This window comes from Urocitellus parryii, chromosome 1, assembly GCF_045843805.1.
Source record: "Urocitellus parryii isolate mUroPar1 chromosome 1, mUroPar1.hap1, whole genome shotgun sequence".
Lineage (NCBI taxonomy): Eukaryota > Metazoa > Chordata > Mammalia > Rodentia > Sciuridae > Urocitellus > Urocitellus parryii.
The window spans coordinates 83,061,333-83,084,139 of record NC_135531.1 but is presented as its reverse complement, the minus strand read 5'-3'; the positions used below and the strand labels follow the sequence as shown (position 1 = coordinate 83,084,139).

Sequence of the window (22,807 nt, the reverse complement as noted above, 5' to 3'; positions counted from 1 at the left end):
ATCAAGGAGTATTTTTTTATACAATAGTACACACTGACATCCATGGCATATGTAATTACTATCATTATATCTTCTTTTGTTGGATGTTTCTCTTTACCAGGAGGCAGCGGCCTTCTTTTCTTCTTCTGAATATATATATATTTTTTTGCTTGAAATCTTCTTAGTTACGTATGAGATTCTTCTGCTTTATTTTTGAACTCCTTTTGCCTGGACTATTTTTTCCCATCCTTTTACCTTCAGCTTATGAGTGCCTTTGCCTATGAGATGAGTCTCTTGAAATGGTTTTTAATTAGATCTTGTTTTTGACCCATTCTGCTAATCTGTATCTTTTAATTGGGAAGTTGAGATCACTTACATTCAGTGTTATTATGAATATGTGTTTGTGGTTTCCTGCCGTTTTGATTTTTTTACTTTATTCAATTCTGTTCTGATTCTAATGCAGTTGATTAATATTGATCTTCATATATTTGGGAGCTTTGGGATTAGTTTTGGGATCTTCTGTGTGCAGTATATCTTTGAGTATTCTTTGTAGCGCTCATTGGTAGTTTTATTCTCCCTTCATAATAAACATTAACTGATTTTTCTTACCTCATTTTTTTCAGATTTTATTCCTATGTTCTCCACATTCTAATCACTATCTTGGTCCTGATCATATCAAGTATGTTATCATACTGCTTATTTGTACATGCTAATCTATTTATTTAAACTGTCCTTCTCTCTTTTCTTCATTCCAAAACAAACAAAAATCCCTTTTTCACATCTTGTCTTATTTTTCTAGGCAAAATGACTTTCTCCTTAATGCTCCAGAAAAAAAAATACACACATGTGCACAACACATGCACACACACACACACAAACAATGTTTTTTAGGACAACACTATTTTAGTAGAATGTGTTCATACACACACACATATTTAACACATATACAAATATATATGTTTTAATTTTTATATTATTCTAGTTCTTCCTAAGATAAATGGCTATAGTTGTATAAAATAAGAACATTTTAACTTGTTTCTATTTGTCAAGTGTTATTTTGTCAAACTATAAATAATTTCTATAATTGATTATATTTCATTAAGATTTTACCAAATTTTAATTTCATCAGAACACTACATGTACCTACTTTAACAATACAGAAGCCAACAATTAGTCACAACCTCTTTCATTTAAAAAAAAATAAAATACAATCATTAAAGTGCACTTAAAATTTGAGCATAAGTGTTTTAAGTTTTTTTTTCCTTTTTAAAAGAATGCTTTTGTTTTTGTTTTTTGTAATGGGATATTTAATAACTGGGCCACATCCTCAGGCTTCTTTAATTTTTTTTTAAGATAAGATCTAAGTTGCTAAAGCCATCACTAAGTTTCTGAGGCTGGCTTTGAACTTGCAAACCTCTTACCTCAGCCTTCCAAGTTGCTGGGATTATAGGTGTATACCATGAAACCTGGTCTCCCTCATATTAAATACCTTAGATTAAAAAAGCAATATTAAAAAAGAAAGACTATTTTATAACATAGAAGTGCGAAAATATTTGTTAGACAAGATTTAAATAATGTAAAATGTACATTCAAATTTTACAGATTAGATAATATCAAGTTGAAGATTTCTGTTCTAAGAAGAAAACTAGACAACATTAATAGACTAGTAATAGAAAACTAAATCCAAGAGATTTTCTAGAATGAATATGGAATTCTTGGAAAATCTACACAAAATTTATGACCAAGTCAGAAGTCATGTAGCCTTGTTTACCTGGTTGAGACAGTCATAGGCCTTTCCAAGATCAATGACTGTTAGTCATAGAATAGTTCTGGAAAGACTTGCAGAACCCAAAAAATTGCTCTAAAAATTTTGGATAGTGTAAGTTGATACATGAAGAAATTGGATCTTTTTTATACTGAGATGCTAACACAAACAGATACCTCAGCAGAATGATCTGGATATTAGAGAAATGAAGTATTTATTCTAAGTCCTAATATCCTAGTAACTCCATTCAAGGATACATAATTCCAAAGATATTCCCTCCGCCGGATACTACACTAAAAGTACATGTACAGGAGTTTTTAAGATAGCCACGCTTATTAGAGTAGGAAATTAAAGGCAATATAAATATTCAGTCTTATGGGGATGGATAAATATAGTGATATCACACTATCCCAATTAAGATAGTACTCAGAAGCTGAACTAGATAAATATGCAAAATATATCAGTGAGCAGAGTTTTTCCCAAATCTTTGCAACTAGCTACTAGGCCCATTTTTATGTGGAGAGCACATAAAAATGAAAGTGAACATTTTATAGAATGGGTATATGGGTTAATTGTACATTATATAATTGTACATATATATATGTATCTTTTTTTTTGGTGGGGTTCTTTTTTTGTTTTTTTTGTTTTTTTTGGAACTGGAGTTTGAACCCAGGGCTTTGCAAATGCAAGGCAAACACTTTGCCACTGAGCTACATCCCAGCCCGCATATATATATATATATATATATATTTGATAATTACATATATCTATTTCCCTTTATATTGGGGGAGGTAAATTTTTATAGATCCTTAACATGCATGGGCATATCTATTTGTCTTAACTAACAAAATGTAATAATTACTATATAACTTATTTCTACTTCAGATCCTACTGAAGAATCCAGTGTTTTTATGCAAAGCTGTGTCCAAAGCCTCAGAATTCTTAATTTTGATTGGAGCTTCTGAATTTATACCTATATATTTAGAAAATCAGTTCATAATAACAGCCAGGATGGCAGCAACACTTACAGGTAAATTTTCCTTCTCACTGTGCTGATTTAAAAAAAAATTGTATGAACTCTACATATATATATATGTGTGTGTGTGTGTGTGTGTGGTGTGTATATATATATATATATATATATATATATATATATACATACATATACATATACGAAATATTTAATGTAATTAGAAAATAAAAGAGCAGTGTATGCAAATGTTGCAAAAGCACCATTTGCCAAAATTTAAGAATTTGAATTCTTTGCTATCACCAATAATTTTTAACACATCAAATTTTAAGGACATCATTACATCACTGTCTAATCCATTTCTCCTGCTCCTTTCCCTTAGATAACAACTCTATTAAAGTTACATTGTGTACTTTTATACATATTTGCTCACATTTTCTGCTTGTCAGAAAATATATATTCAATATATTTCTAAAATTTGTATATAATTTATACAAACTCTTCTACTTTTTTCATCAGAAATTTTATTCTTCAGAATCATGTTGATCTGTAGCTATTTAATGCATCTCAATTGTGCTATGGGATTCTATTCTATGAATACATCACTTTTTGCATTATCATATTAACAAATATGAAGTGGCCTTTAATTTCTTACCTTTTAACCAATGTAATAATAGATTTGTTGATGTATGCTCATTTATCAATGTTGTTCTATGTTTCAACATTAAAGAACAATCACTATTGTATATATCATAAATTTTACTCGTTATTGAGAATTTGGCTCTCCAAAAGAGATTGCTAATGGAATTCATTGTTATAAGGGTCTAGAAGTAATGGGAAAGTGGTAAAGGTAACTTTTAGTGTAACAAATAAAAGAAAATAACAAGGTATTTGTTATTAAATTTGGTTAAAATCAAAACTAGAAAAGAAAGAAAAAAGACATAAAATATTTGGCTAAATAAAAAGCAAACTTTAACCTGTGGAGAAAACTTTTTTAAATTAAAAATTTCAGTAGATTTTTCTATTAAAAGACTAGCATTGTTGAATTACATATTTTCCAAAAAGCCTAAACATGATGCAACTCTGTTTCCATGGCCATTATGAAAATTTTTTCCATGAGTATACCACATTATTGATTTGATTAACCTAACCAACAGAAATTGGAACTAAATACATTCAATTTGTTTCTTATAGTATTTAATTCAGCCTAACAGTTTCAAAGACATAGGATGAGACCACCTACTATATTGGCCTCATCCATTGACCTTCAAGATTCTGGACCCAGTCAGCTGAACAAATCCTTTAGCCCTAGGCTTCCCCTTAATATTCTATTATTAACCTTTTCATGTAGCCTGAGGTGCTGGTTCAAGTATAACAAAATACATTAACAATAGCACATTCCATGTTGGCCTACAATGAAGAAGTTTTGGGTAATTCTGTAATTTGTAACGTTGATCAGTGAGTGAGGTTTACCAGAGTGCTTTCCAGGGCTGAGATGGTGTCATTGATTATTTCAAGTAAAATCAAAGGCAAATTTTGTACCACCTTTTCTAATTGGATAACTCTAATTGTAGAGATAATTTCTCTCAGAATTAATACAAATAATGTGTCATTAATTCCTATGTCAATAATTCCTCTGGGTAATCAAAGGCAACTTCCTTTCAAAGAGATTTCCATGGACTTCTGAGACTACATGATCTACTTGTGTGTTTATTTGAATGCTAGATCATCTCTTATGACTACCCTGTGTTCTTGATTAAATAATTTTCATTGGGCAAGTAAATATTGTCAAATAATTTTGAGTCTGATTTGGTCTATCCCAAATGAGAATATTAGTCCCCAGAGCTATTGGGTCTCTAGATTTCAAGGCTTCAGTTTCAACAGGAGGCCAGTAATAAGTTGGTAGTTTTTTTTTTTTACAGAATAACTGTTTTAGAGTGTCAGTTAGTCCTAAACATCAAGTGGAAACTTCCTCTCCTTCCCTCTGCACAATATCATCAGACATTAGGACTTGTAGCTCAAAGGGTTCATTTGACTTGTAGCACCTCAGGGTAGATAGTATGCTATAGCTTGTTGATTGGCTTTAATGTAGATTTGTGGGTTATACACACTGTTGGTTAGGTAATAAAAGACCAAGTGGAATGCTAAAGTAAGACATCTAAAATCTCTTAATTTCTAGCGCCTGAAAAAATGCTCTCAACCTTTTGTTTGGAGAGAAGAAAGAACATCAGTTTCTTCTTGACTGCCAGAGAGATAGGATATTGTGAATCTTTCAAGATAGTCTTTGAAAAAATATGATGAGAAGCCTTGTGGATTTTTGCCACAGCCCCAAATCTCAGCTGAGGCCATTAATTCAGGAGATCACTGGCAAGGGGGCAATGGGGGATTGAGAGAAGACAAACAGATAAACATTTAGAAAGAAAGCTGGGGTCAGGTGGGACAGTATCCTTTGATAAAGGTATAATGCCCCAGAGCTAGCTTGGCAAATTTATTATATAGGTTTCATCAAAAGGCTATTTTGGGGAAAGTTTCGGCAAAGCAGGCAATCTGAAGGGCATAGGACTGGCAAGACATTAGGATTATTTATCTTGTTATGTTCAGAATTCTCCATCCCCAAAAGTTGGTGTCTGAGCTCAAGGTCCAGAGTGATAACATCTGTGCACCTTTGCATAGAGCCTCCTCAGGCTGGGTGTCACCATTGCAACTGGGCCATCTTGACCTGCACCTTTGCATAGGAAGTTCCCAGTTCAAAGCAACCTCAAGGCAATCAGAGAGATTCAAGTCACTGCTCTACACAGATTTTTTTGAACATTATCAGTTCCCTTTGCTAGTAAAGGTGTAAAAATAATTAAGTCAGTGTTATTGAGTCTGAGGCTTCTGATCCTCTAGCCAACTGAATACCATCTGTTAGTATAAGGTCCAAACCAGCATATAGGGGTACTCAGACTAAATCTGACCTGCTCCCTTGTAGCAAATGGCTACAAACAGTTTAGGTACCTCTGAGGGTATACTGAAACATGTATTTGAGGCCTTATAGCATGAATGATAATTGATCTTTATCTTTGGGTAGGAGTGGGATCCAAAAGCAGGCGTTGGCAATGTCCAAGATAGCATATAAAGTGCCATCAGTTGGTGAACTACATTTATTCTTGTCACTATGTCTCCAATAACCAGGGGTATAAGGAGCAACCCCTGAATTCAGTAGGTTGTCAATTTCCTCAAACCTCATGTTCCTCTTACCATTTTTAATTGAACATAGAAACTATTAAATTAATATATTTTCATGTCTTCCTACTCTTGCTGCATTTTAGTTAGTATGAAAATCTGCAACTTCCCTTTTTAGTTATTGTAAGTTGTTTTTCATAGACATACACAAGGAAGGCACTTTGAGTAGCAATTAATGAGTTCTGATATCATTTGGAGTATCAGAAGCTTTTAAAATAGAAATACCAATTAACATCAGTATACTAAAACCACAAGAAAAGTACATTGAAATTTTCTAAAGAACCACCTACGAGATGGGTGTCCCTTCTTTTCAGGTGCAGTAAGAATCTAAATTCTATTCAATGTGTAATCTATGACTTCACATAGGAGTTTTTTTATTTTATGGAAATCTTTCTAAGATGATCAATAAATACTTGTAGCACACAGGATGCATGGCATAAAACTCTGAGATAATTTATTACTATCTTATAATAGATCAATGGTTAAAATGACAGTAAGATACATTGAAATTTAATTTTAACAAGAAATTATACACTCCATTCCCTCCATACTCTAAGCAAATCAACTAAAGTTCTGATAGATCTCCTGGTCACTGCACATAATGACTGTAAATTTCTTCCTTTTTTTTTTACACTCAGTCTGGTTGCACAACTTTGTTAAATGTTGTGTGAAAGAAAAAGGAATCTTTTGTGTAATCACAATGAATGCTAATAATAGTGGTTACAATGAGTCAGACCTCAGGTTATTAAGGTCAGATTGACAGGAAGTGCTTCTGTCTGTCTTGCGTTATTTTAATAATAACATAATCTTCTGTGGAAAGAAAAAAAGGAAGGAAACAATGGAAGAAAATAGTGTCATAAGAACCAAAGTAGAAGACATACAAAGCTTCCAAACACTAGAAAAAATAAGAATAAAAGTTACTTCTTTGAAAAGATTAATAAAATTAACAAAGCATTAATAAAATTGAGCAAGAAACACATACAGCATAACATAAGTGAGAAGATTAGATGGTAATGCACACCACAAATGTTAGAAGAATAAGACCATCATTGAAAAATATTTCATGTGTAAGTCTAATAGTATCAGGGAAATGGAAAACTTACATAGAAACACAATTTAAGAAAACAGAAAGTATAAATGATGTTAAATTTTTAGTGAGATGACATCCATCATTACAGAGCTTCTTTTATAGTCAACCCAAATGTAAAATAGCCTCACCAGTGATTCATTTTTTTAAGAAAAAAAATTGACACGTTTTACACAGTGCCCTCCAGATAAATAAATACATAGCAAACACTTTCTTCCTGTTTTGTAAATCTACCATAAATTTGATAGACAACCCTATCAAGAACAATATAAAAAAGGAAAATTTGATTTTTTTTGTTTCCAGGATTTCTTTTGGTGATTTTTCAGAATCTCACCTCTTTTGAAATGCATTTTCATATCCTGCATTTTCTCCCTCAGTTTATTCCTTAGATCTTTCTTCAATTAATTAATCTTTTTAACAATTAACTTTTAAAATTCTTTACCCATCATTTCCTCCACTTTGACATTTATGTGATCAAGTATTGGAGAGTTATGAACTTTTGAGGGCACCTTGTTTTCTCATATCTATCTCTATGTCAATTTTTGTATGTGCACTGGAAGTATTATATGTTTTAATCTCTTCTACTGTCAAATAAGGGACTTTTTAGTGAGCTCCTTTCTTTTTTGCTACATGCCCTGGCCTCGGTATATATCTAAATGTCAGTACTTCTCAACATGATTATGCTGTGATGTTCAGTCTTTAGCACCACTGTGAGATCTAATAATCTCTAGTAATTGCAACCACTTCAGAATGAAGCTATATACTAACAGATCTTAAAAAACTTCCTGAAAATATTCTTCTTGACTTTACTAACCTAATTGGAAAATGGGACTCATGCTCTAAAATCAGCTGAGAAATTAGGTATTAAAGAAAAAAAATATATTGTTATACTATATAGGGCATGAAAAGGGAGAAAAAAATGGGGGATATAACGAGGACCAGCTGCTGTAGAAAGAAAACAGACAAAGGAAAAATATGAAAAAAGAAGGAATAATTTCAATTAATGCTTCAAAACGTTAAAAGAAACACATATAATAGGATTAAGGGATATCATATGAAATAATAAGGATAAATGTATTAAATCAATACTGAAGGTAATACCTGTAATATCAAACACAAATTCTAAAGATATGTAAGTTATTCTGTGCTGAGCTATTTGAGATGAAGAGACTTGTTGGTCCTTTCTGGTTTGGATTTCATGAAGTTTGGGAGCCTTTGTAATTGCCCACACCTCAGCTTTACCTCTAAGTTTCTGTGGACTGGGAAGTAATAACCTAACCAACACACTTCTGACGCAAATCTAGGAGGCTCCCTCCATTCTTTGATGTGTCTGTGCACTAAATAGCTTTCTGGTGGGGATGGGTCAGAGGGAGTAACCCCTAATTTTCTGTGGCCTAGCATCTAGGTCTCTTCCTGGTTGGACATGCAGTCTGTGGTATCACTTCATGTAGAAATGTTTCTTCTTCCCAGAGCTGTCAGTTCAGGTGTGAACTTGCCTGAGTAGATTTCAGAGTATGTGAATATAACAGAAATGTGGTAGTCAGTGGTAGTGGCTCTCAGTTGCCTCTGGGAGGTGTGAGGTATCTGCCTCTGGTGGGGGCAAGTGCATTGGTGGGCATGCATCTGGGAGTGTTCAAGGGTGGCTGGTGTCTGAAGGGCATGTAGCTGTGGGCTGCCTGGGTATGTGTGACTTCTGCCAGCTGCTGTGGAATGCACAATGGCAAGCTCACTTATGAGTGCTCTTGGCAGTAGCCATGTCTATGGGATATTCATCTGCAGGCCACTTCTGTGATGCATGGGCCACTACCAGGACACAGGGGTTGGAGGTGGACTTCTCCCACCTGTCAGGGCACACCATTGTTGGCCCTCCTCTGAGTACACTGGACAGAGGCTAGCACCTCTAAGGCATACATCTTTAGGCCATTTCTGTGGTGCACATAGTACTGCTCAGGCACAGGCAGCTTCTGCCATCCACTGTGGCTTGTACAATTATGGCTAACTACTGGGGCTGTTGCTGCTCCCTAGGTGCTACACTCTCTGAGAGTGAATTGCTCTCTGTTCTACTGCACCCCTATGCCCTTGTAAGTGAAGGGAGGGGAAATGGCAATCTGCAGCTATGAGTGATCCTTCTACACATATTGCTCAGACAGCCCATTTCAGTGGTACACCCTATAGTAGTGTTTGATGTTGTCTGTAGATGGGATAAAACTGATTAAATATAATTGCTTCTAATGAAGTTGTTTAGGTGTGATCTCTTCAAAATGACTACGTGGCACAGGTTTCACCAGCAATTTGAGATAATCTGTGCACATCTCACAAAGTGTCCTTGTAGTCCTTGCCCTAGCTGAACACAGTGTGAGTTTCTACCATTGTTGCCAGAGTAAGTTTGTAAGCTTTGCCCTTCCTTTTTCTCACTTTGTTACTATACTCCACTGACTGCCCTGGTCTGGATTTGGGATTAGCAAATTCTTTCCTGTTTTCTATACCAGTAAACAGAATTTCCAAGTCCCTCCAAATCTCTGACTGTCTAACTTTGTGTCTTAATGGATTTCCTCTGTCACCCACCTCTCTGCTCATCTGTTCACTCACTGCTTTGATTCTAGACTCTGGAGTGCTTGAGATTTTCTGCTTATTTCCACTCTAACATCTTTATCTATGTTACATAAAAATAAATGATTGCTGGGCACAGAGACAACTGCCTGTAATCCCAGTGGCTAGGGAGGTTGAGATAGGAGGATTTCGAGTTCAAAGGCAGCCTCAGCAAAAGTGAGATGCTAAGCAACTCAGTGAGAACCTATCTCTAAAAATACAAAATAGGTCTGGGGATGTGGCTCAGTGGTTGAGTGCCCCTGAGTTCAATTCCTGGTACAATCAATCAATAAATTGGATTATGCTGGGGACAGTGATTCAAGCCTGTAATCCTAGCTGGTCAAGAGGCACTGAGGCAGGATAATCACAAATTTAAGGCCAACTTCAGTAGCTTGGTGAGAACATATCTCAAAAGAACAATAAAAAAGGGATGGGGAGGGATGTAGTTCAGTAGTGGCATCCCAGGGTTCAATCTCCAGTACCAAAATTATAAAAAAGCAATAAAATTTCAAACATGATGTTGACTGAATAAAACAAAAGAGTATGCATACCAGGTAAACCAGCTTTTAAGAAGACTGCAATAAAGATCCTCTGGGCATATGATAATGTTCTATTTTTATTATATGCTGATTATATAGGTATGTTCACTTTGGGAATTCATCATTGTGTATAATTATTATTTATGTACTTTTATATGCATCATGAAAATATTTAATTTAAAATGTAATCTGAAGTTATGTGGATTACTGAATTTTCAACTCTTTGGTTTTTGTTATGGCATTGGTCTGAGTGTCCACGCCTCCCCCTCCCTGCCCAATAAAGCTCATGTGTTAGGTGATGAAGCAATGTTCAGAGATGAGAAGACTGAATTATGAGAGCTCTGACTTATCAGTGAATTAACCCATTTTATTGATTAATAATTGGAATTGGCTGCTGGGTAGTAACTATAACAGGTGATACATGACTGTAGGAAGAAGGTCATTGGGGGTGTGGCTTTGAAGACTGACTGTCCCTGGACTCTACACCCCCCACCCCACCCTATGCATCTACTGAAATGATCACATTTTTTGCTTTGATAGTATTTATAAACTGTATTATATTTATTGACCTACATATGTTGAACCATCCTTGTATGCCTGGAGTGCAACAAACTTAATCATGTCATACAATGTTGTGCTATTGAATTTGTTTTTTAAGTATTATTGATAATTTTTGCAGATATCTTCATCAGGAATATTAATCTATAATTGTCTTTTTTGTTGTGTCCTTATCAGGTTTTCATAGCACAGTAATACTGGCTTCATAAAATAATTTTGGAAGGGTTCTTTCTCTTTCTATTTTATGGAATAGTTTGAGGAACGTTGGTGTTAGTTCTTCCTTAAAAGTGTAGTAAAATTCAGCAGTGATGATATCCAGTTAAGGGCTCTTCTTTGATGGGAAATATTTTATTACTGATTCAATCTTAGTACTTGTTATTGCTCTATTTCAGTTTTTTGTATCTGCTTGGTTCAATTTTGGTTGGCCATATGTGGTTAGAAATTTGTCCATTTCTTCTGTATTTTCTAACTAATTGGCATATAGTTTTCAAAATATTCCCTATTTACTCTTTGAATTTCATTGGTATGTGTTGTAATGTCATCTTTTTTTGTCCCTGAATCTGGGTCTTCTCTCTTTTTCATTTGACTAGTTTAGTTAATGTTTGCAAATTGTGTTTCTCTTTTCCAAGAAACAGCTCTTTGTTTCATTATCTTTTGTATTCTTCCTTTAGTCTGTCTTTTATTTATTTTTGTTCTTTATTATTTCTTTCCTGTATTGATTTTGTTTTATTCTTATTTTTCAAAGATGTATCATTGCATTATTTATTTGAGATCTTTCTATTTTTTGATGTAGGCTCTTAATGCTAAAATAATTCCTTCTAGTGATTGCTTTTGCTGTATTCCACATGTTTTGGTATGTTGCTCTATTTTCCTGCCGCAGTCTAGCTGGGCACAAAATAACTGAGCCACCACAAAAGCCTTGTAGATTCCAACAGCAACTCTTTATTCCCCAACTCTCACCGGCACTCTACACGCAAGCACATTCTGGGAAAATACACTCCCTTCACCCGGCTCTGCGTACCAATTCTCTCAGAACCCCAGGAGAACTCCACGGGAACTCAAGGAGTGGGTGCCTGAGGCAGCAGGATACCCCTATTCCCAGCAGGATCTACCCTAAACCTTGAGCCACCCTAATCCCTGAGCAGGGTCACCTTTCAACCAAAAATGCCATGCATCATTCTTACTTGGCCATGGCTCTCAGCATTTTCCCTTGATTCAATGAATTTTAAATTTCTGATTTTTTAATTATCCACTGTGTGTTTTTCAGTCTCTTGAGTTCATACAATTTCTGTTTCTCTTGCTTTTTGTTATTTGTTCTACTTTTTTGTGATATGAAAAGATGCAAGAAATTATTTCAATTTGTGGCCTAACACATGGTCTATTTTGGAAATTTTTCCATGGGTTGAGGAAAAGAATGTGTATTATATTGCTGTTAAATGGAAAATTCTGGAGATGCCTATTAATTTCCTTTGATCTATCTTGTAATTTTATGTGCCTTTGTTAATTTTTTTTTTGGTCTAGTGAGAAACTGTTGGTGAGAGTATTATTGTATTGGGGCCTATCTCTCCCCTTGTACCTGGTAATATTTGTTTTACAAAATTGTGTGCTCCAACATTTAGCGTTTATTATCATTATACATTTTTGATGAACTTTTCCCTTGATCAATATTTTAAAGCCCATTTTCTCAGATGTATGTATAATTATTACTACCACCCTCATTTACTTGTAATATAATTTCCCTCCTTTTACTTTAAATCTATGTTTGTCTTTGCAGGTGAGGTAAATTACTTGTAGGTAACATATTGTTGGATCCTGCTTCTTAATTTACCCAGCCCGATTGTGTCTTCCACTAAAGAAATTAAGATCATTTACATTCAGGGTTATTCTTGTTGCCAACTTATTGCTTTTCTTAAGATTGTTTTGAATATTCTGTGTTCATTTATTTTTTCACTTATTCATCTCAGAAGATGGATGGTTGAGTGTACTGATAATATTTGATTCTTTCCTATTTTTCATTTGTTTGTCTATTCTTCTAGTAGAATTTGTTCTTTCATATGCTGTCATAATTGTGCCCTTCTTTCTTCCTCTTCTGGGTGTAGAAGTTTCTTAAATATCTTTTTATCTGCTAGTGTTCATGAATTCCTTTATTTATGTTCTTCTGGAAAGATCTTTTTTCTTTCAGGGTTTTTTTTTCCTTCAAAAACTTTAAATACATACCTTTACAGTTTTTGCCTCAAAATCCGATTTTAGTCTAATGTCTGCCTTTAAAGGCAACTTGATGTTTCTCTCCGGAAGATTTTGTTGTTCTTTTCTTGTCCTGCACTTTTGGCACTTTAACTATAGTATCCACAGAAAGATACTTTTCTTTTCATGAGCACTTGGGTTTCTAAATGCCTCCTGTACTTTAATGTCTTTGTCTTTCCCAAGATTTGTGAAACTTTCTGCCAGTATTTCATTGAGTAGGTTTTCTTTGCTATCATTCTGCAACTCTTCTCACTTGTCTATTCGGATTACATATATTTTGGTCTTTTAATGATATCCCAGAGAATATGTACGCTCTGTTTATTCTTTCTTATTTTTTTCTTTACCACCATCTGGATATGATATTTCATTAGACATGTCTTCAAGTTTTGATATTCTTCCTTCCATTCACTCTAGTCTATTTGTGAGGCTTTCAACTGAGTTTGTTTTTTAAAATTTGAGTAATTAAACTTTACATTTCTAAGATTTCTGTGATTCTTTTTATAGTCTTTCATTTTATTAAAAATTTCATTCACGTCCTGCATTATGTTACTTGATTCATTCATTTGTCTATCTGTATTCTCTTGGAATACATTGAACTTTTTTTAAAAGTTTTTTAGTACTTTATTTTATGTATAAAGAATGATCATGTTATCTTTCATTGGGAAATCCATTCGAGGAAGATCACTTAGTCCAATTTAATGAAGTCTGAATCCTTCGCATACTGACAGAAACACTGCCAGCACATATTGAGGCTGTATTTCCAGATCAGACCTGGCGGGTTCGAGCATCAGCAACAAGAGAGAGCTCCCTAGCCGAATTTTCACGGCTTGGCTCCAGTAGAGCTGTTGGTAACCCATCTTGCATTCAAGGGTGCAAAGGTACATTGAACTTTGTTTTTTTTTTGTTGTTGTTTTTAAAGAGAGAGTGAGAGAGGGGAGAGAGAGAGAGAAGAGAGAATTTTTAATATTTATTTTTTAGTTCTCGGCGGACACAACATCTTTGTTGGTATGTGGTGCTGAGGATCGAACCCAGGCCGCACGCATGCCAAGTGAGCGCTCTACCGCTTGAGCCACATCCCCATCCCCAGGTACTTTGAACTTTAAAAAAAAATTATTGCTTTTAATTCTTTATCCAGAATTTCAGTCACTTTCATACTTACTGTGGTAATTCTGAACTTTAGGTGATGACATATTCCCTTATTTTCTTTTTTCTTTTCTTTTCTTTTTTTTTTTACCTTGGGTACTGTTTGTTGTTTTGTTGAGTATCTTCAGTTAAATTTCATACTAGTTTCCCTAGTTTAATATCCCTGTAGCTTCTTTGTGATTTTTGTTTATTTGTTTGTTGTTTTTTAGTTCAGAATATATTTCACTGAGGTTGCAGAGAACTTCTGTCTCTGCATCTCTTGAAGGAATGGGAACCCTCTGGTTTTTCAGGAGATATGGTGTTGGCAGCAAAGTATATGGGTTGTTCCCTCTGTGATTACTCCTATTATGGGTAGCCCCTATCATGGGTTTACATAGGTCCTGCTTACAATAGCTCTAGTACTTGAAAGTGATTCTGATACTGGTTCAGTTGCATTGAAGGGTCCAGAACTCTTGTCCTATGACTGGACATTTTTATAGATCTAGTTGCTTTATGGGAGAAGCAAGTGCTAGAAATCTATCTCCCGCTCTGGGGGACTCACCTTCAGACTTATCAGCTCTAGGCAATCTGATCTGGTGCAGGTGCAACCAATGTAGAGTATCCACATCCATCAGCGTCATACACCACTTTGTTTTCCCTTTATGCTGCTGCTGTGGAGGTAGCTTCCATCTATGTATACCCATCTGGGGCAGGTTGACCACTAGAAGCTCATGTATCCCATTTTTTAAAATAGAATTGTCCTTTAGGGTTTCGGTGGGACTGATTTTGGCTGAAGCAGGGTTTAATTCTTCTCATCTGATCTGTGAGGAAGCTCAAAGGCAGGACACCTACCCAGTGGCATGAAGCCCTAGCACTGGAAACACACACACATACAATTTAAAAATAAAAATATATAAGAAAGAGAATGAAGAGGGAAAATAATAGAAATCAAAAGTAAAAGAAAAAAAGGAAAGTGGGAAAGAAAAGAAAAATCCAACTAAAGAATGAAAAATAAGATAAAATAAAACTGAGAAATAAAAAAGCAATTATTACAAAAGATAGAATAGTCAGAGGGAAAAGCAAGTAAAAAAAAAATTCTTCTAATTGAGGTGCTTTGAATACCTTTCTCTGGGTCTCCTAAGAGTGTAATCTGCTAGGTATGAAGGCGGGTAATGGGTTGTAGTTTCAGCTCATTTTCCTTCCACTCTGGTCTTGCCAAACTAGCTGAGGCAGAATGAGGGCTGTATCCTGAAATTACATGTTAAGATAATGTTGACTCAGCCCAGGGTATTTTCTCTCCAGACGCTTTTAGTCTGTGTACCTGGGGCATGGCTGAGATCCGAGCTGCTGTGAGCCCATATCACTGACGGAGTTTTGATGAATATGAAACCCACTGGTTATATATTTACTCTGGGTGATTTTAGTCTGTGCATGCACCCAGAGGCATGGCCAACTTCATGATTATAGCAAAACCTTTTTCACCAATTGAGATGTGGTAGAATGTGACTGCACTGGGTGGGCATATATTAGCCCTGAAGGATTTTAGTAAGTGCACCTGGGGGCGTGGCAAATGAACAAGGCATGGCCAATCCCCAGAATGTCTCCAAGGATTGCAAGGGCAATTGAACCCCACCAAGTTCTGTGTTTGGGGGAGGCTGTGGTTGAGTGATTTGCCAGCCCTGATTGTGGCACTTTCAGACTTGTCCCCTGCTTGAAGCAACACCATTGCTGAACAGCTATGCCCTCCTCTCCACTCCCCTTTCCCTTGCAGCCTGTGCTCCCTATAAAATAAAGCTCTCAGTGAATTTGTGTCAAGGAATCTCCCCCAAGCTATAACTGTCCTGTATGCCTCTCATCTACCCAAAGTGCCCATGTGTCAAAGTGGTTCCTGAGATGTGATTATGCTGTTTTACGATCCCCAAAGCAGTTTAGTCCTTAACAGCAGAAACTTCCTTAAGATGATTCCTGGCTATAGCACTCTGAGAGAAGCAATTTCTTCTTTAAAGATTGTTTGTTGTGTAGACTTCATGTCGCCAATTTATTTATTTGTAGGGTGCAGTGTTCTGGGCTACACTCTTTCTCTTTCATCTCTGCCCCCATTAAGGGAAGAGTCCCCTTTCCCCAACCTAGAAGTGTTGCCAGGAGCTGGGATATTCCACTTTTCTTGTTTTGTTACTCTCTTTAGTCTTGGAATCTACCAAGTTTCATTTCCTGTGCCATCATTTCCCAGTGCTAACCCACAGCCCCTTATCTCCATGAGAAATTCCATCTTGTGGAGGAGCAAACCATTGCTGGTGTCTCTATATACCACCTTCTGTCTCCACCTGAGTTTTTATTTGAACAATTATGTTTCTTAATGTCCAGGTTTTTTATTTGTTCTTTCTTTACCCACCTGATTTATTCTTCCCCATTCTTCATTTTTGTGTCATTTACTTCTCCATTGTTAGATCTTTTTGAACATTCTGAAGTTGTTTACTATTTTCTGGTCATTATCAGACCTTCTATGACATAACTTTTATCTGATGGTTTTGAATTTTTTGGTATTAATTTTCTCTTGCTATATTCCAATTTAATTGCTATATATTTGTAGCAGAGGGATTGCATCAATGTATGCATTTACTGTGCTATCCTCATGGATAATTTTCTAACTGTATTTCTCTTTCTTCATTTCCTACTTTTTTTCTCCTCTTTCTATGTTTTCCTTTATCTAATTGTTATGTTTAAATGGAAAACCATATCTTATGGTGGCTATTCTAGAGTCCCACTTTCATTGTCAATATTGAATCCATTTATAAATACAATGGTAGCTTAGTGAAATTTTTGTTCACAAATCTCTGTTTGAGATCTCCTGTCACTTTAGTCATGCCTCTTGAAATAATACATAAACACAGAGAGTAGCTAATAATAGTTTTCAATAAGACAGCTCCCCACTTAAGTTTGGCATGAGTTAAGTTTCTGGTATATCTTAAATGCCATTAGTGTATAGAAGTAAAATATTACCATATTGTTCAAGAGCCCGTTACACCCATGCTTTAACCCTATCACAAATTTGTATTTTCATAAGGTTCAGGTTTGTTAAGGTATTTATCATAACTTTAACTTTTTCTCTTTTAATTTAAAACTATTCTTGATGTATGTTAGAACAGGTGGGAATTTATCAATGTGTGAATTTTCTATGATATCAGCTGACTATTTTTTAATGGTATTTTTCTCCTCCTCTTTTTAGGTGTTATATTAATTCCAGGATGTGCACTTGGCCAGCTTCTGGGAGGTATCATTGTGTCCAAGTTACAAATGTCTTGTAAAGCCCTTATGAGATTTATCATCATTACATCTCTTTTGTCAATTATATTTCTTGTACTTATAATTTTTGTACACTGCCATCCAGTCCAATTTGCTGGAATCAACGAAGATTATGATGGGTAAATACAATTTTGTATATTATATTTTTAAATAAGAAACCATAAGCCTATTTCTCAGGCAATTAATTTTACATCCAGTAATGCTTACATGTTTATATCACTCTTATAATTATTAGGTATGTAAAAGAATTATAAGACACAGTTTTAAGTTTCATTTTAAGGTCACAAATATTATGAGATCTGGTGATGACTGCTCATTTAGTTATAAATTAATAGAGAAAATTCACATTGAAATCACAGAACATAAAAGTAAAATTTTGTTAGGATTGATAACAATTAGGGGATGGTACCAACTTCTTTACATGGTAATTTTACCTTGTGTTCTTGAATTGGATTGTCTGCCTTCTTATGGATATCAGAGAATATATGCAAAGAGAGTATCTCTTTTAAGCCAAATATGCACAAATTCAAAGAACTTGGCATAGGTTAATATTAATATTAGGATACAAAAAACAGAATTGAAAAGCAAAGGATTGGGAAAATAAATAAGCAAGGAGAATAAAACATCTACTTCAAGCTATTACAAGAGTAGCTAAGGACAGACCAATGCTCAACAAATATTACCAGTGCTATTGGATAGTCACAGATCATAAAGCATGACTTAAGCTTCACTCATTATACAAGTTTCTGAATCATAGATTAATGTGTATCATATTTCATTGAAAAACTTTTAAACTTTTAGAAACAAAGTAGAAAATTCCTAGAGTGTAGAACTAGGTGAAGTGTTGTTAGACATAACAATAAAAGTATGATCCATAAAATAAAAAATAACAAATTAGACTTTATAAAAATGAAATAGTTTTGCTGTGCAGAGGCTGCATGCTAACAAGGTGAGAAGATATGCTATAGAGTGAACACAGTATTTGAAAACTGAAAATTCATGTGCATTTACAAGTAGAAAATTAATGTTGGTTGAAAATTCCTGAATACAAGAACAGAAAGAATTAAATTTCATTATTCTATCAAGAAACAAATGGAAAAACATACAATTTTTATGGAAAATTTTTGTTCATAAATTATCATATTAAGATATCTAGAAATAAATCTATCAAAGATGTGCAAAACCTTGATAAAGAAAAATTTTGCTGACATGTATAATATGATATCAAAACAAAAGGAAAACTACAGAATGTTAATATATTTGAAGAAGAAATATAAAAATATCAGTATCCCACAAATTAACATCAGTTCCTTGTAATTCTACTAAAAATCTTTTTTTTAAATTTTTCTTAGCTGTAGATGGACACAATGACTTTATTTTTATTTATTTATTTTTATATGGTGCTAAGGATTGAGCCCGGTGCCTCACACATGCTAGGTGAGCGCTCTACCACTGAGGTACAACCCCAGCCCTCTACTAAAAATCTTGATAGAATTTTTAAAAACCATGAAAAGCCTTTTTGAAATTATTATTATTATTGTCAAAAGAGGAAAGTACAAAGAATAGATTATATACTTCCCAAAAGGGGGGGTATTGAAAAATATTGAATTTCATTTTGCTTTGATTTCACTTCAAGAAATCTTTATGAAATTAAGGAAAGGTTGGATTTGTGCTTTGTGGCACCAAAGAAGAAAAAATAGGCCTTAATTTCTATCACATGGGGCTAGGCCCCAACTTCCTTAATAAGATGCCTATAACACAAGAACTAAAACCAAAAATCAACGAATGGGATGGATTCAAACTAAAAAGTTTTTTCTCAGCAAAAGAAGTAACATGTGAGGTGAATAGGGAGCCTACATCCTGGGAACAAATTTTTACCCCTCACACATCAGATAGAGCTCTAATATCTAGGGTATATAAAAAGCTCAACAAGATAAGCACCAAAAAAAAACCCATCAAATAATCCAATCAATAAATGGGCTAAGGACCTGAACAGACACTTCTCAGAAAAGGATATACAATCAATCAACAAATAAATGAAAAAAAATGCTCTTCATCTCTAACAATCAGAGAAATGCAAATTAAAACTACTCTAAGATACCATCTCACTCCAGTAAGAATGGCTGCCACTATTTTGAAGACAACAAGTGCTGGCGAGGATGTGGGAAAAAGGTACACTCATACACTGCTGGTAGGACTGCAAATTGGTGCAGCCAATTTAGAAAGCAGTATGGAGATTCTTTGGAAAGCTGGGAATAGAACCACCATTTGACACAGCTATTCCTCTTCTCAGACTGTAGAATCCTTTCTTTTAGATATTTTAGATATATAGTACAGGATCACTACCTATAGTCACCCATCATAAAATAGCATACTACAATTTCTTAATTTTATGAAAATCCAATGTTGTACCCATTGATCAATCTTTTTATTCTGTCCTTTTGGACAAAGCAAAATGATCAGCAATTTTATTTCACTCATTGCTTTTCATTAAAATTGTTTATTGGGCTGGGATTGTGGCTCAGCAGTAGAGTGCTTTCCTTGCATGGGCGGGACCCGGGTTCGATCCTCAGCACCACATAGAAATAAAGGCATTGTGTTGTTTCCATCTACACCTAAAAAATAAATATTAAAAAATTGTTTATAATCCATAAACACAATGGGCAATATTCACAAAACTTGTAATAGAGTAGAAGATACCCTAACTAATTTCACTGAGATTAAGTGAATTAACCCATTTTGAGAGAAAAAAAAATAATAAAAAAGGAAAAACCGAAAAAGTTTTACAGGATGAATGGTACCCTGTTAGGCATACAAATATCTGCATTGTCAGAGTTCCAAGGGAGGACAGAAAGAGAAAAATGCACAGAAACCCTATTTCACAGAGTGATAATTGAAACGTTCCTAGCTTTATGAGAAATATGAACATTCAGTCTGGGAAGTGCAAAAGAATCCCAAATAGATCCAACCTAGAAAGTCTTCTCCAAAGCACAATATAATTTAAGCTGTCAAAAGTCAAAGACAAAGATTTCAAAAACATCAAGAGAAAATTTCAAGTCATATAATAAGGAATCCCTATTAGAATAGCAGCAGATTTCTCCATAGAACCTTCCTTGTAGGACAGAGAATAGGATGATATATTGAGAGAATTTAAAGAAAAAAATCCTGTCAGACAAGAATTATGTACACAGCAAAAGTATTTTTCAGAAATGAAGCAGAAATAAAGTCTTTCTCAAGCAAGCAAGAACCAAGTGAATTCATCACTAGAATTGCCTCACAAGAAATTATTAAAGGAGTTCTATATCTAGAAGTGAAAGAACATTAACTTCAGACAGAAGGAAGTATAAAATTCACTGTGGATATATAAATGAGAACAGGGAAAAAATAAAAACTTATCATTACAGAAAACCACCAAACCACAAAGATTCACAATAAAAAAAATAATGGATATACAAAACAGTTATTAACAGTACAGAAAATATTTATGTTATTTTGTTAACTATCAATAGTTATTGAATGTAAATGGGTTTAAACATCTTATTAAAAGAATAGAATGGATGCATCTGATAGAAGAAAAAGCTTCAATAGATGAATGGATAAAAAAATGTGGCATTTATACACAATAGAGTATTACTCAGCACTAAAAAATGACAAAATCATGGCATTTGCAGGGAAATGGATGGCATTAGAGTAGATTATGCTAAATGAAGCTAGCCAATCCCTAAAAAACAAATGCCAAATGTCTTCTTTGATATAAGGAGAGCAACTAAGAACAGAGCAGGGAGGAAGAGCATGAGAAGAAGATTGACATTAAACAGGGAGGAGAGGTGGGAGGGAAAGGGAGAGAGAAGGGAAATTGCATGGAAATGGAAGGAGACCCTCATTGTTATACAAAATTACATATAAGAGGAAGTGAGGGGAAAGGGAAAAAAACAAGGGAGAGAAATGAATTACAGTAGATGGGGTAGAGAGAGAAGATGGGAGGTGAGGGGGGATAGTAGGGGATAGGAAAGGCAACAGAATACAACAGACATGAGTATAGCAATATGTAAAAACGTGGATGTGATTCTGCAATCTGTATACGGGGTAAAAATGGGAGTTCATAACCCACTTGAATCAAATGTATGAAATATGATATGTCAAGAGCTTTGTAATGTTTTGAACAACTAATAATAAAAATAAAATATAAATTTTAAAAAAATAATAGAATGGAATCCCAACTATAATCTGCCTGCAAGAAACTCATCTTTCTGGGAAAGTCACATTTGGTTTCCACACAAATGAAAACCAGAAACAAGTAGGAATAGCCCTACTCATATCAGATAAAACAACCTTTAAGGAAAAGACCATAAAAATATAAATGTTACTATGTAATGAAAATGGATCAACTGAGCATAAGGTTATATTAACTGAAATGTATATACATACAATACTGTACCACCTAACTCTGTAAACCAAATATTATTAGATATAAAGGGAGTGATGCACTCCAATATAATAATAGTTGGGGACTTCAATAACCCATGCTCACCAGTGGACAGATCATGTAGACAGAAAATCAACAGAAATTCTTGTAAACTATATACCAAATTGGAATAAAATATAGAAATATTTTTAAAAATTAAAATTGAAATAAGCTATACTATATACCACAGACACTGTAGAACATTTCATCTAACATATACAGAACATGCATTCTTCTTATCAGAGACAACACTATTTAGGCTAGACCCCATGTATTTTGTTATGTCACAAAATACAGCTCAAGAAATTTTATATTAATTTTAAAAATTGAAATTATATATATCTTCTTTAAGTACATGAAATAAAACTGGAAATCAATAATAAAAATAAAGAGAATGTCCAAATACATGGGAAGTAAATTACATTGTTCTGAACAATTAATGGACAATAAATAAATAAATTATACGGGAAATTAAAAGTTTCTTGAAACAAATGAAAAACTGGAAAAACAATTCCAAAACCTATAGGATAGAGTAAAAATTGTACTGAGAGAAGTCTATAGCAATAAGTATCAAAAACATAGATTTCAAATAAACAATTTAACGTTCCAATAAAAAGACCTAGAATAGCAGGAATAAACCAACAAATGTGAACAAAATTGGTAGAAATAGGGCTGGGCCTATAGCTCAATTGGTAGAGTCCTCACCTAGAGAATGTGAGGCACTGGGTGTGATCCTCAGCACTACATAAAAAATAAAAATAAATGAAATAAAGGTATGATGTTAATCTATAACTAAAAAATATATTTAAAAAATGGTAGAAATAAATAATAAAGATCAGAGCACAAAAAAATGAAAATGAGACTAAAAAAATCAAAGAAACACAAAGATTTTGAAAAAAAAACTGCCAGAACTTTCAGTATACTGAAAGAGAGAGAGAGAGAGATGCAAATAAATAAAATT

The 22,807-nt window shown here is 34.2% G+C and overlaps 1 protein-coding gene and 1 pseudogene across 1 annotated transcript in view; one reads left to right on the top strand and one right to left on the bottom strand.

The window, feature by feature from the left end:
* Positions 1 to 22,807, top strand: part of Slco6a1 (solute carrier organic anion transporter family member 6A1) — a 118,530-nt gene that overhangs the window by 63,559 nt on the left and 32,164 nt on the right. Inside the window, exons 7-8 of the mRNA XM_026395028.2 lie at positions 2,630 to 2,774; positions 17,305 to 17,500. Coding sequence (XP_026250813.1) covers positions 2,630 to 2,774; positions 17,305 to 17,500 — 341 coding nt within the window. The remainder of the gene's footprint in view (positions 1 to 2,629; positions 2,775 to 17,304; positions 17,501 to 22,807) is intronic.
* On the bottom strand, positions 13,642 to 13,813 carry LOC113187299 (small ribosomal subunit protein uS14 pseudogene; annotated as a pseudogene).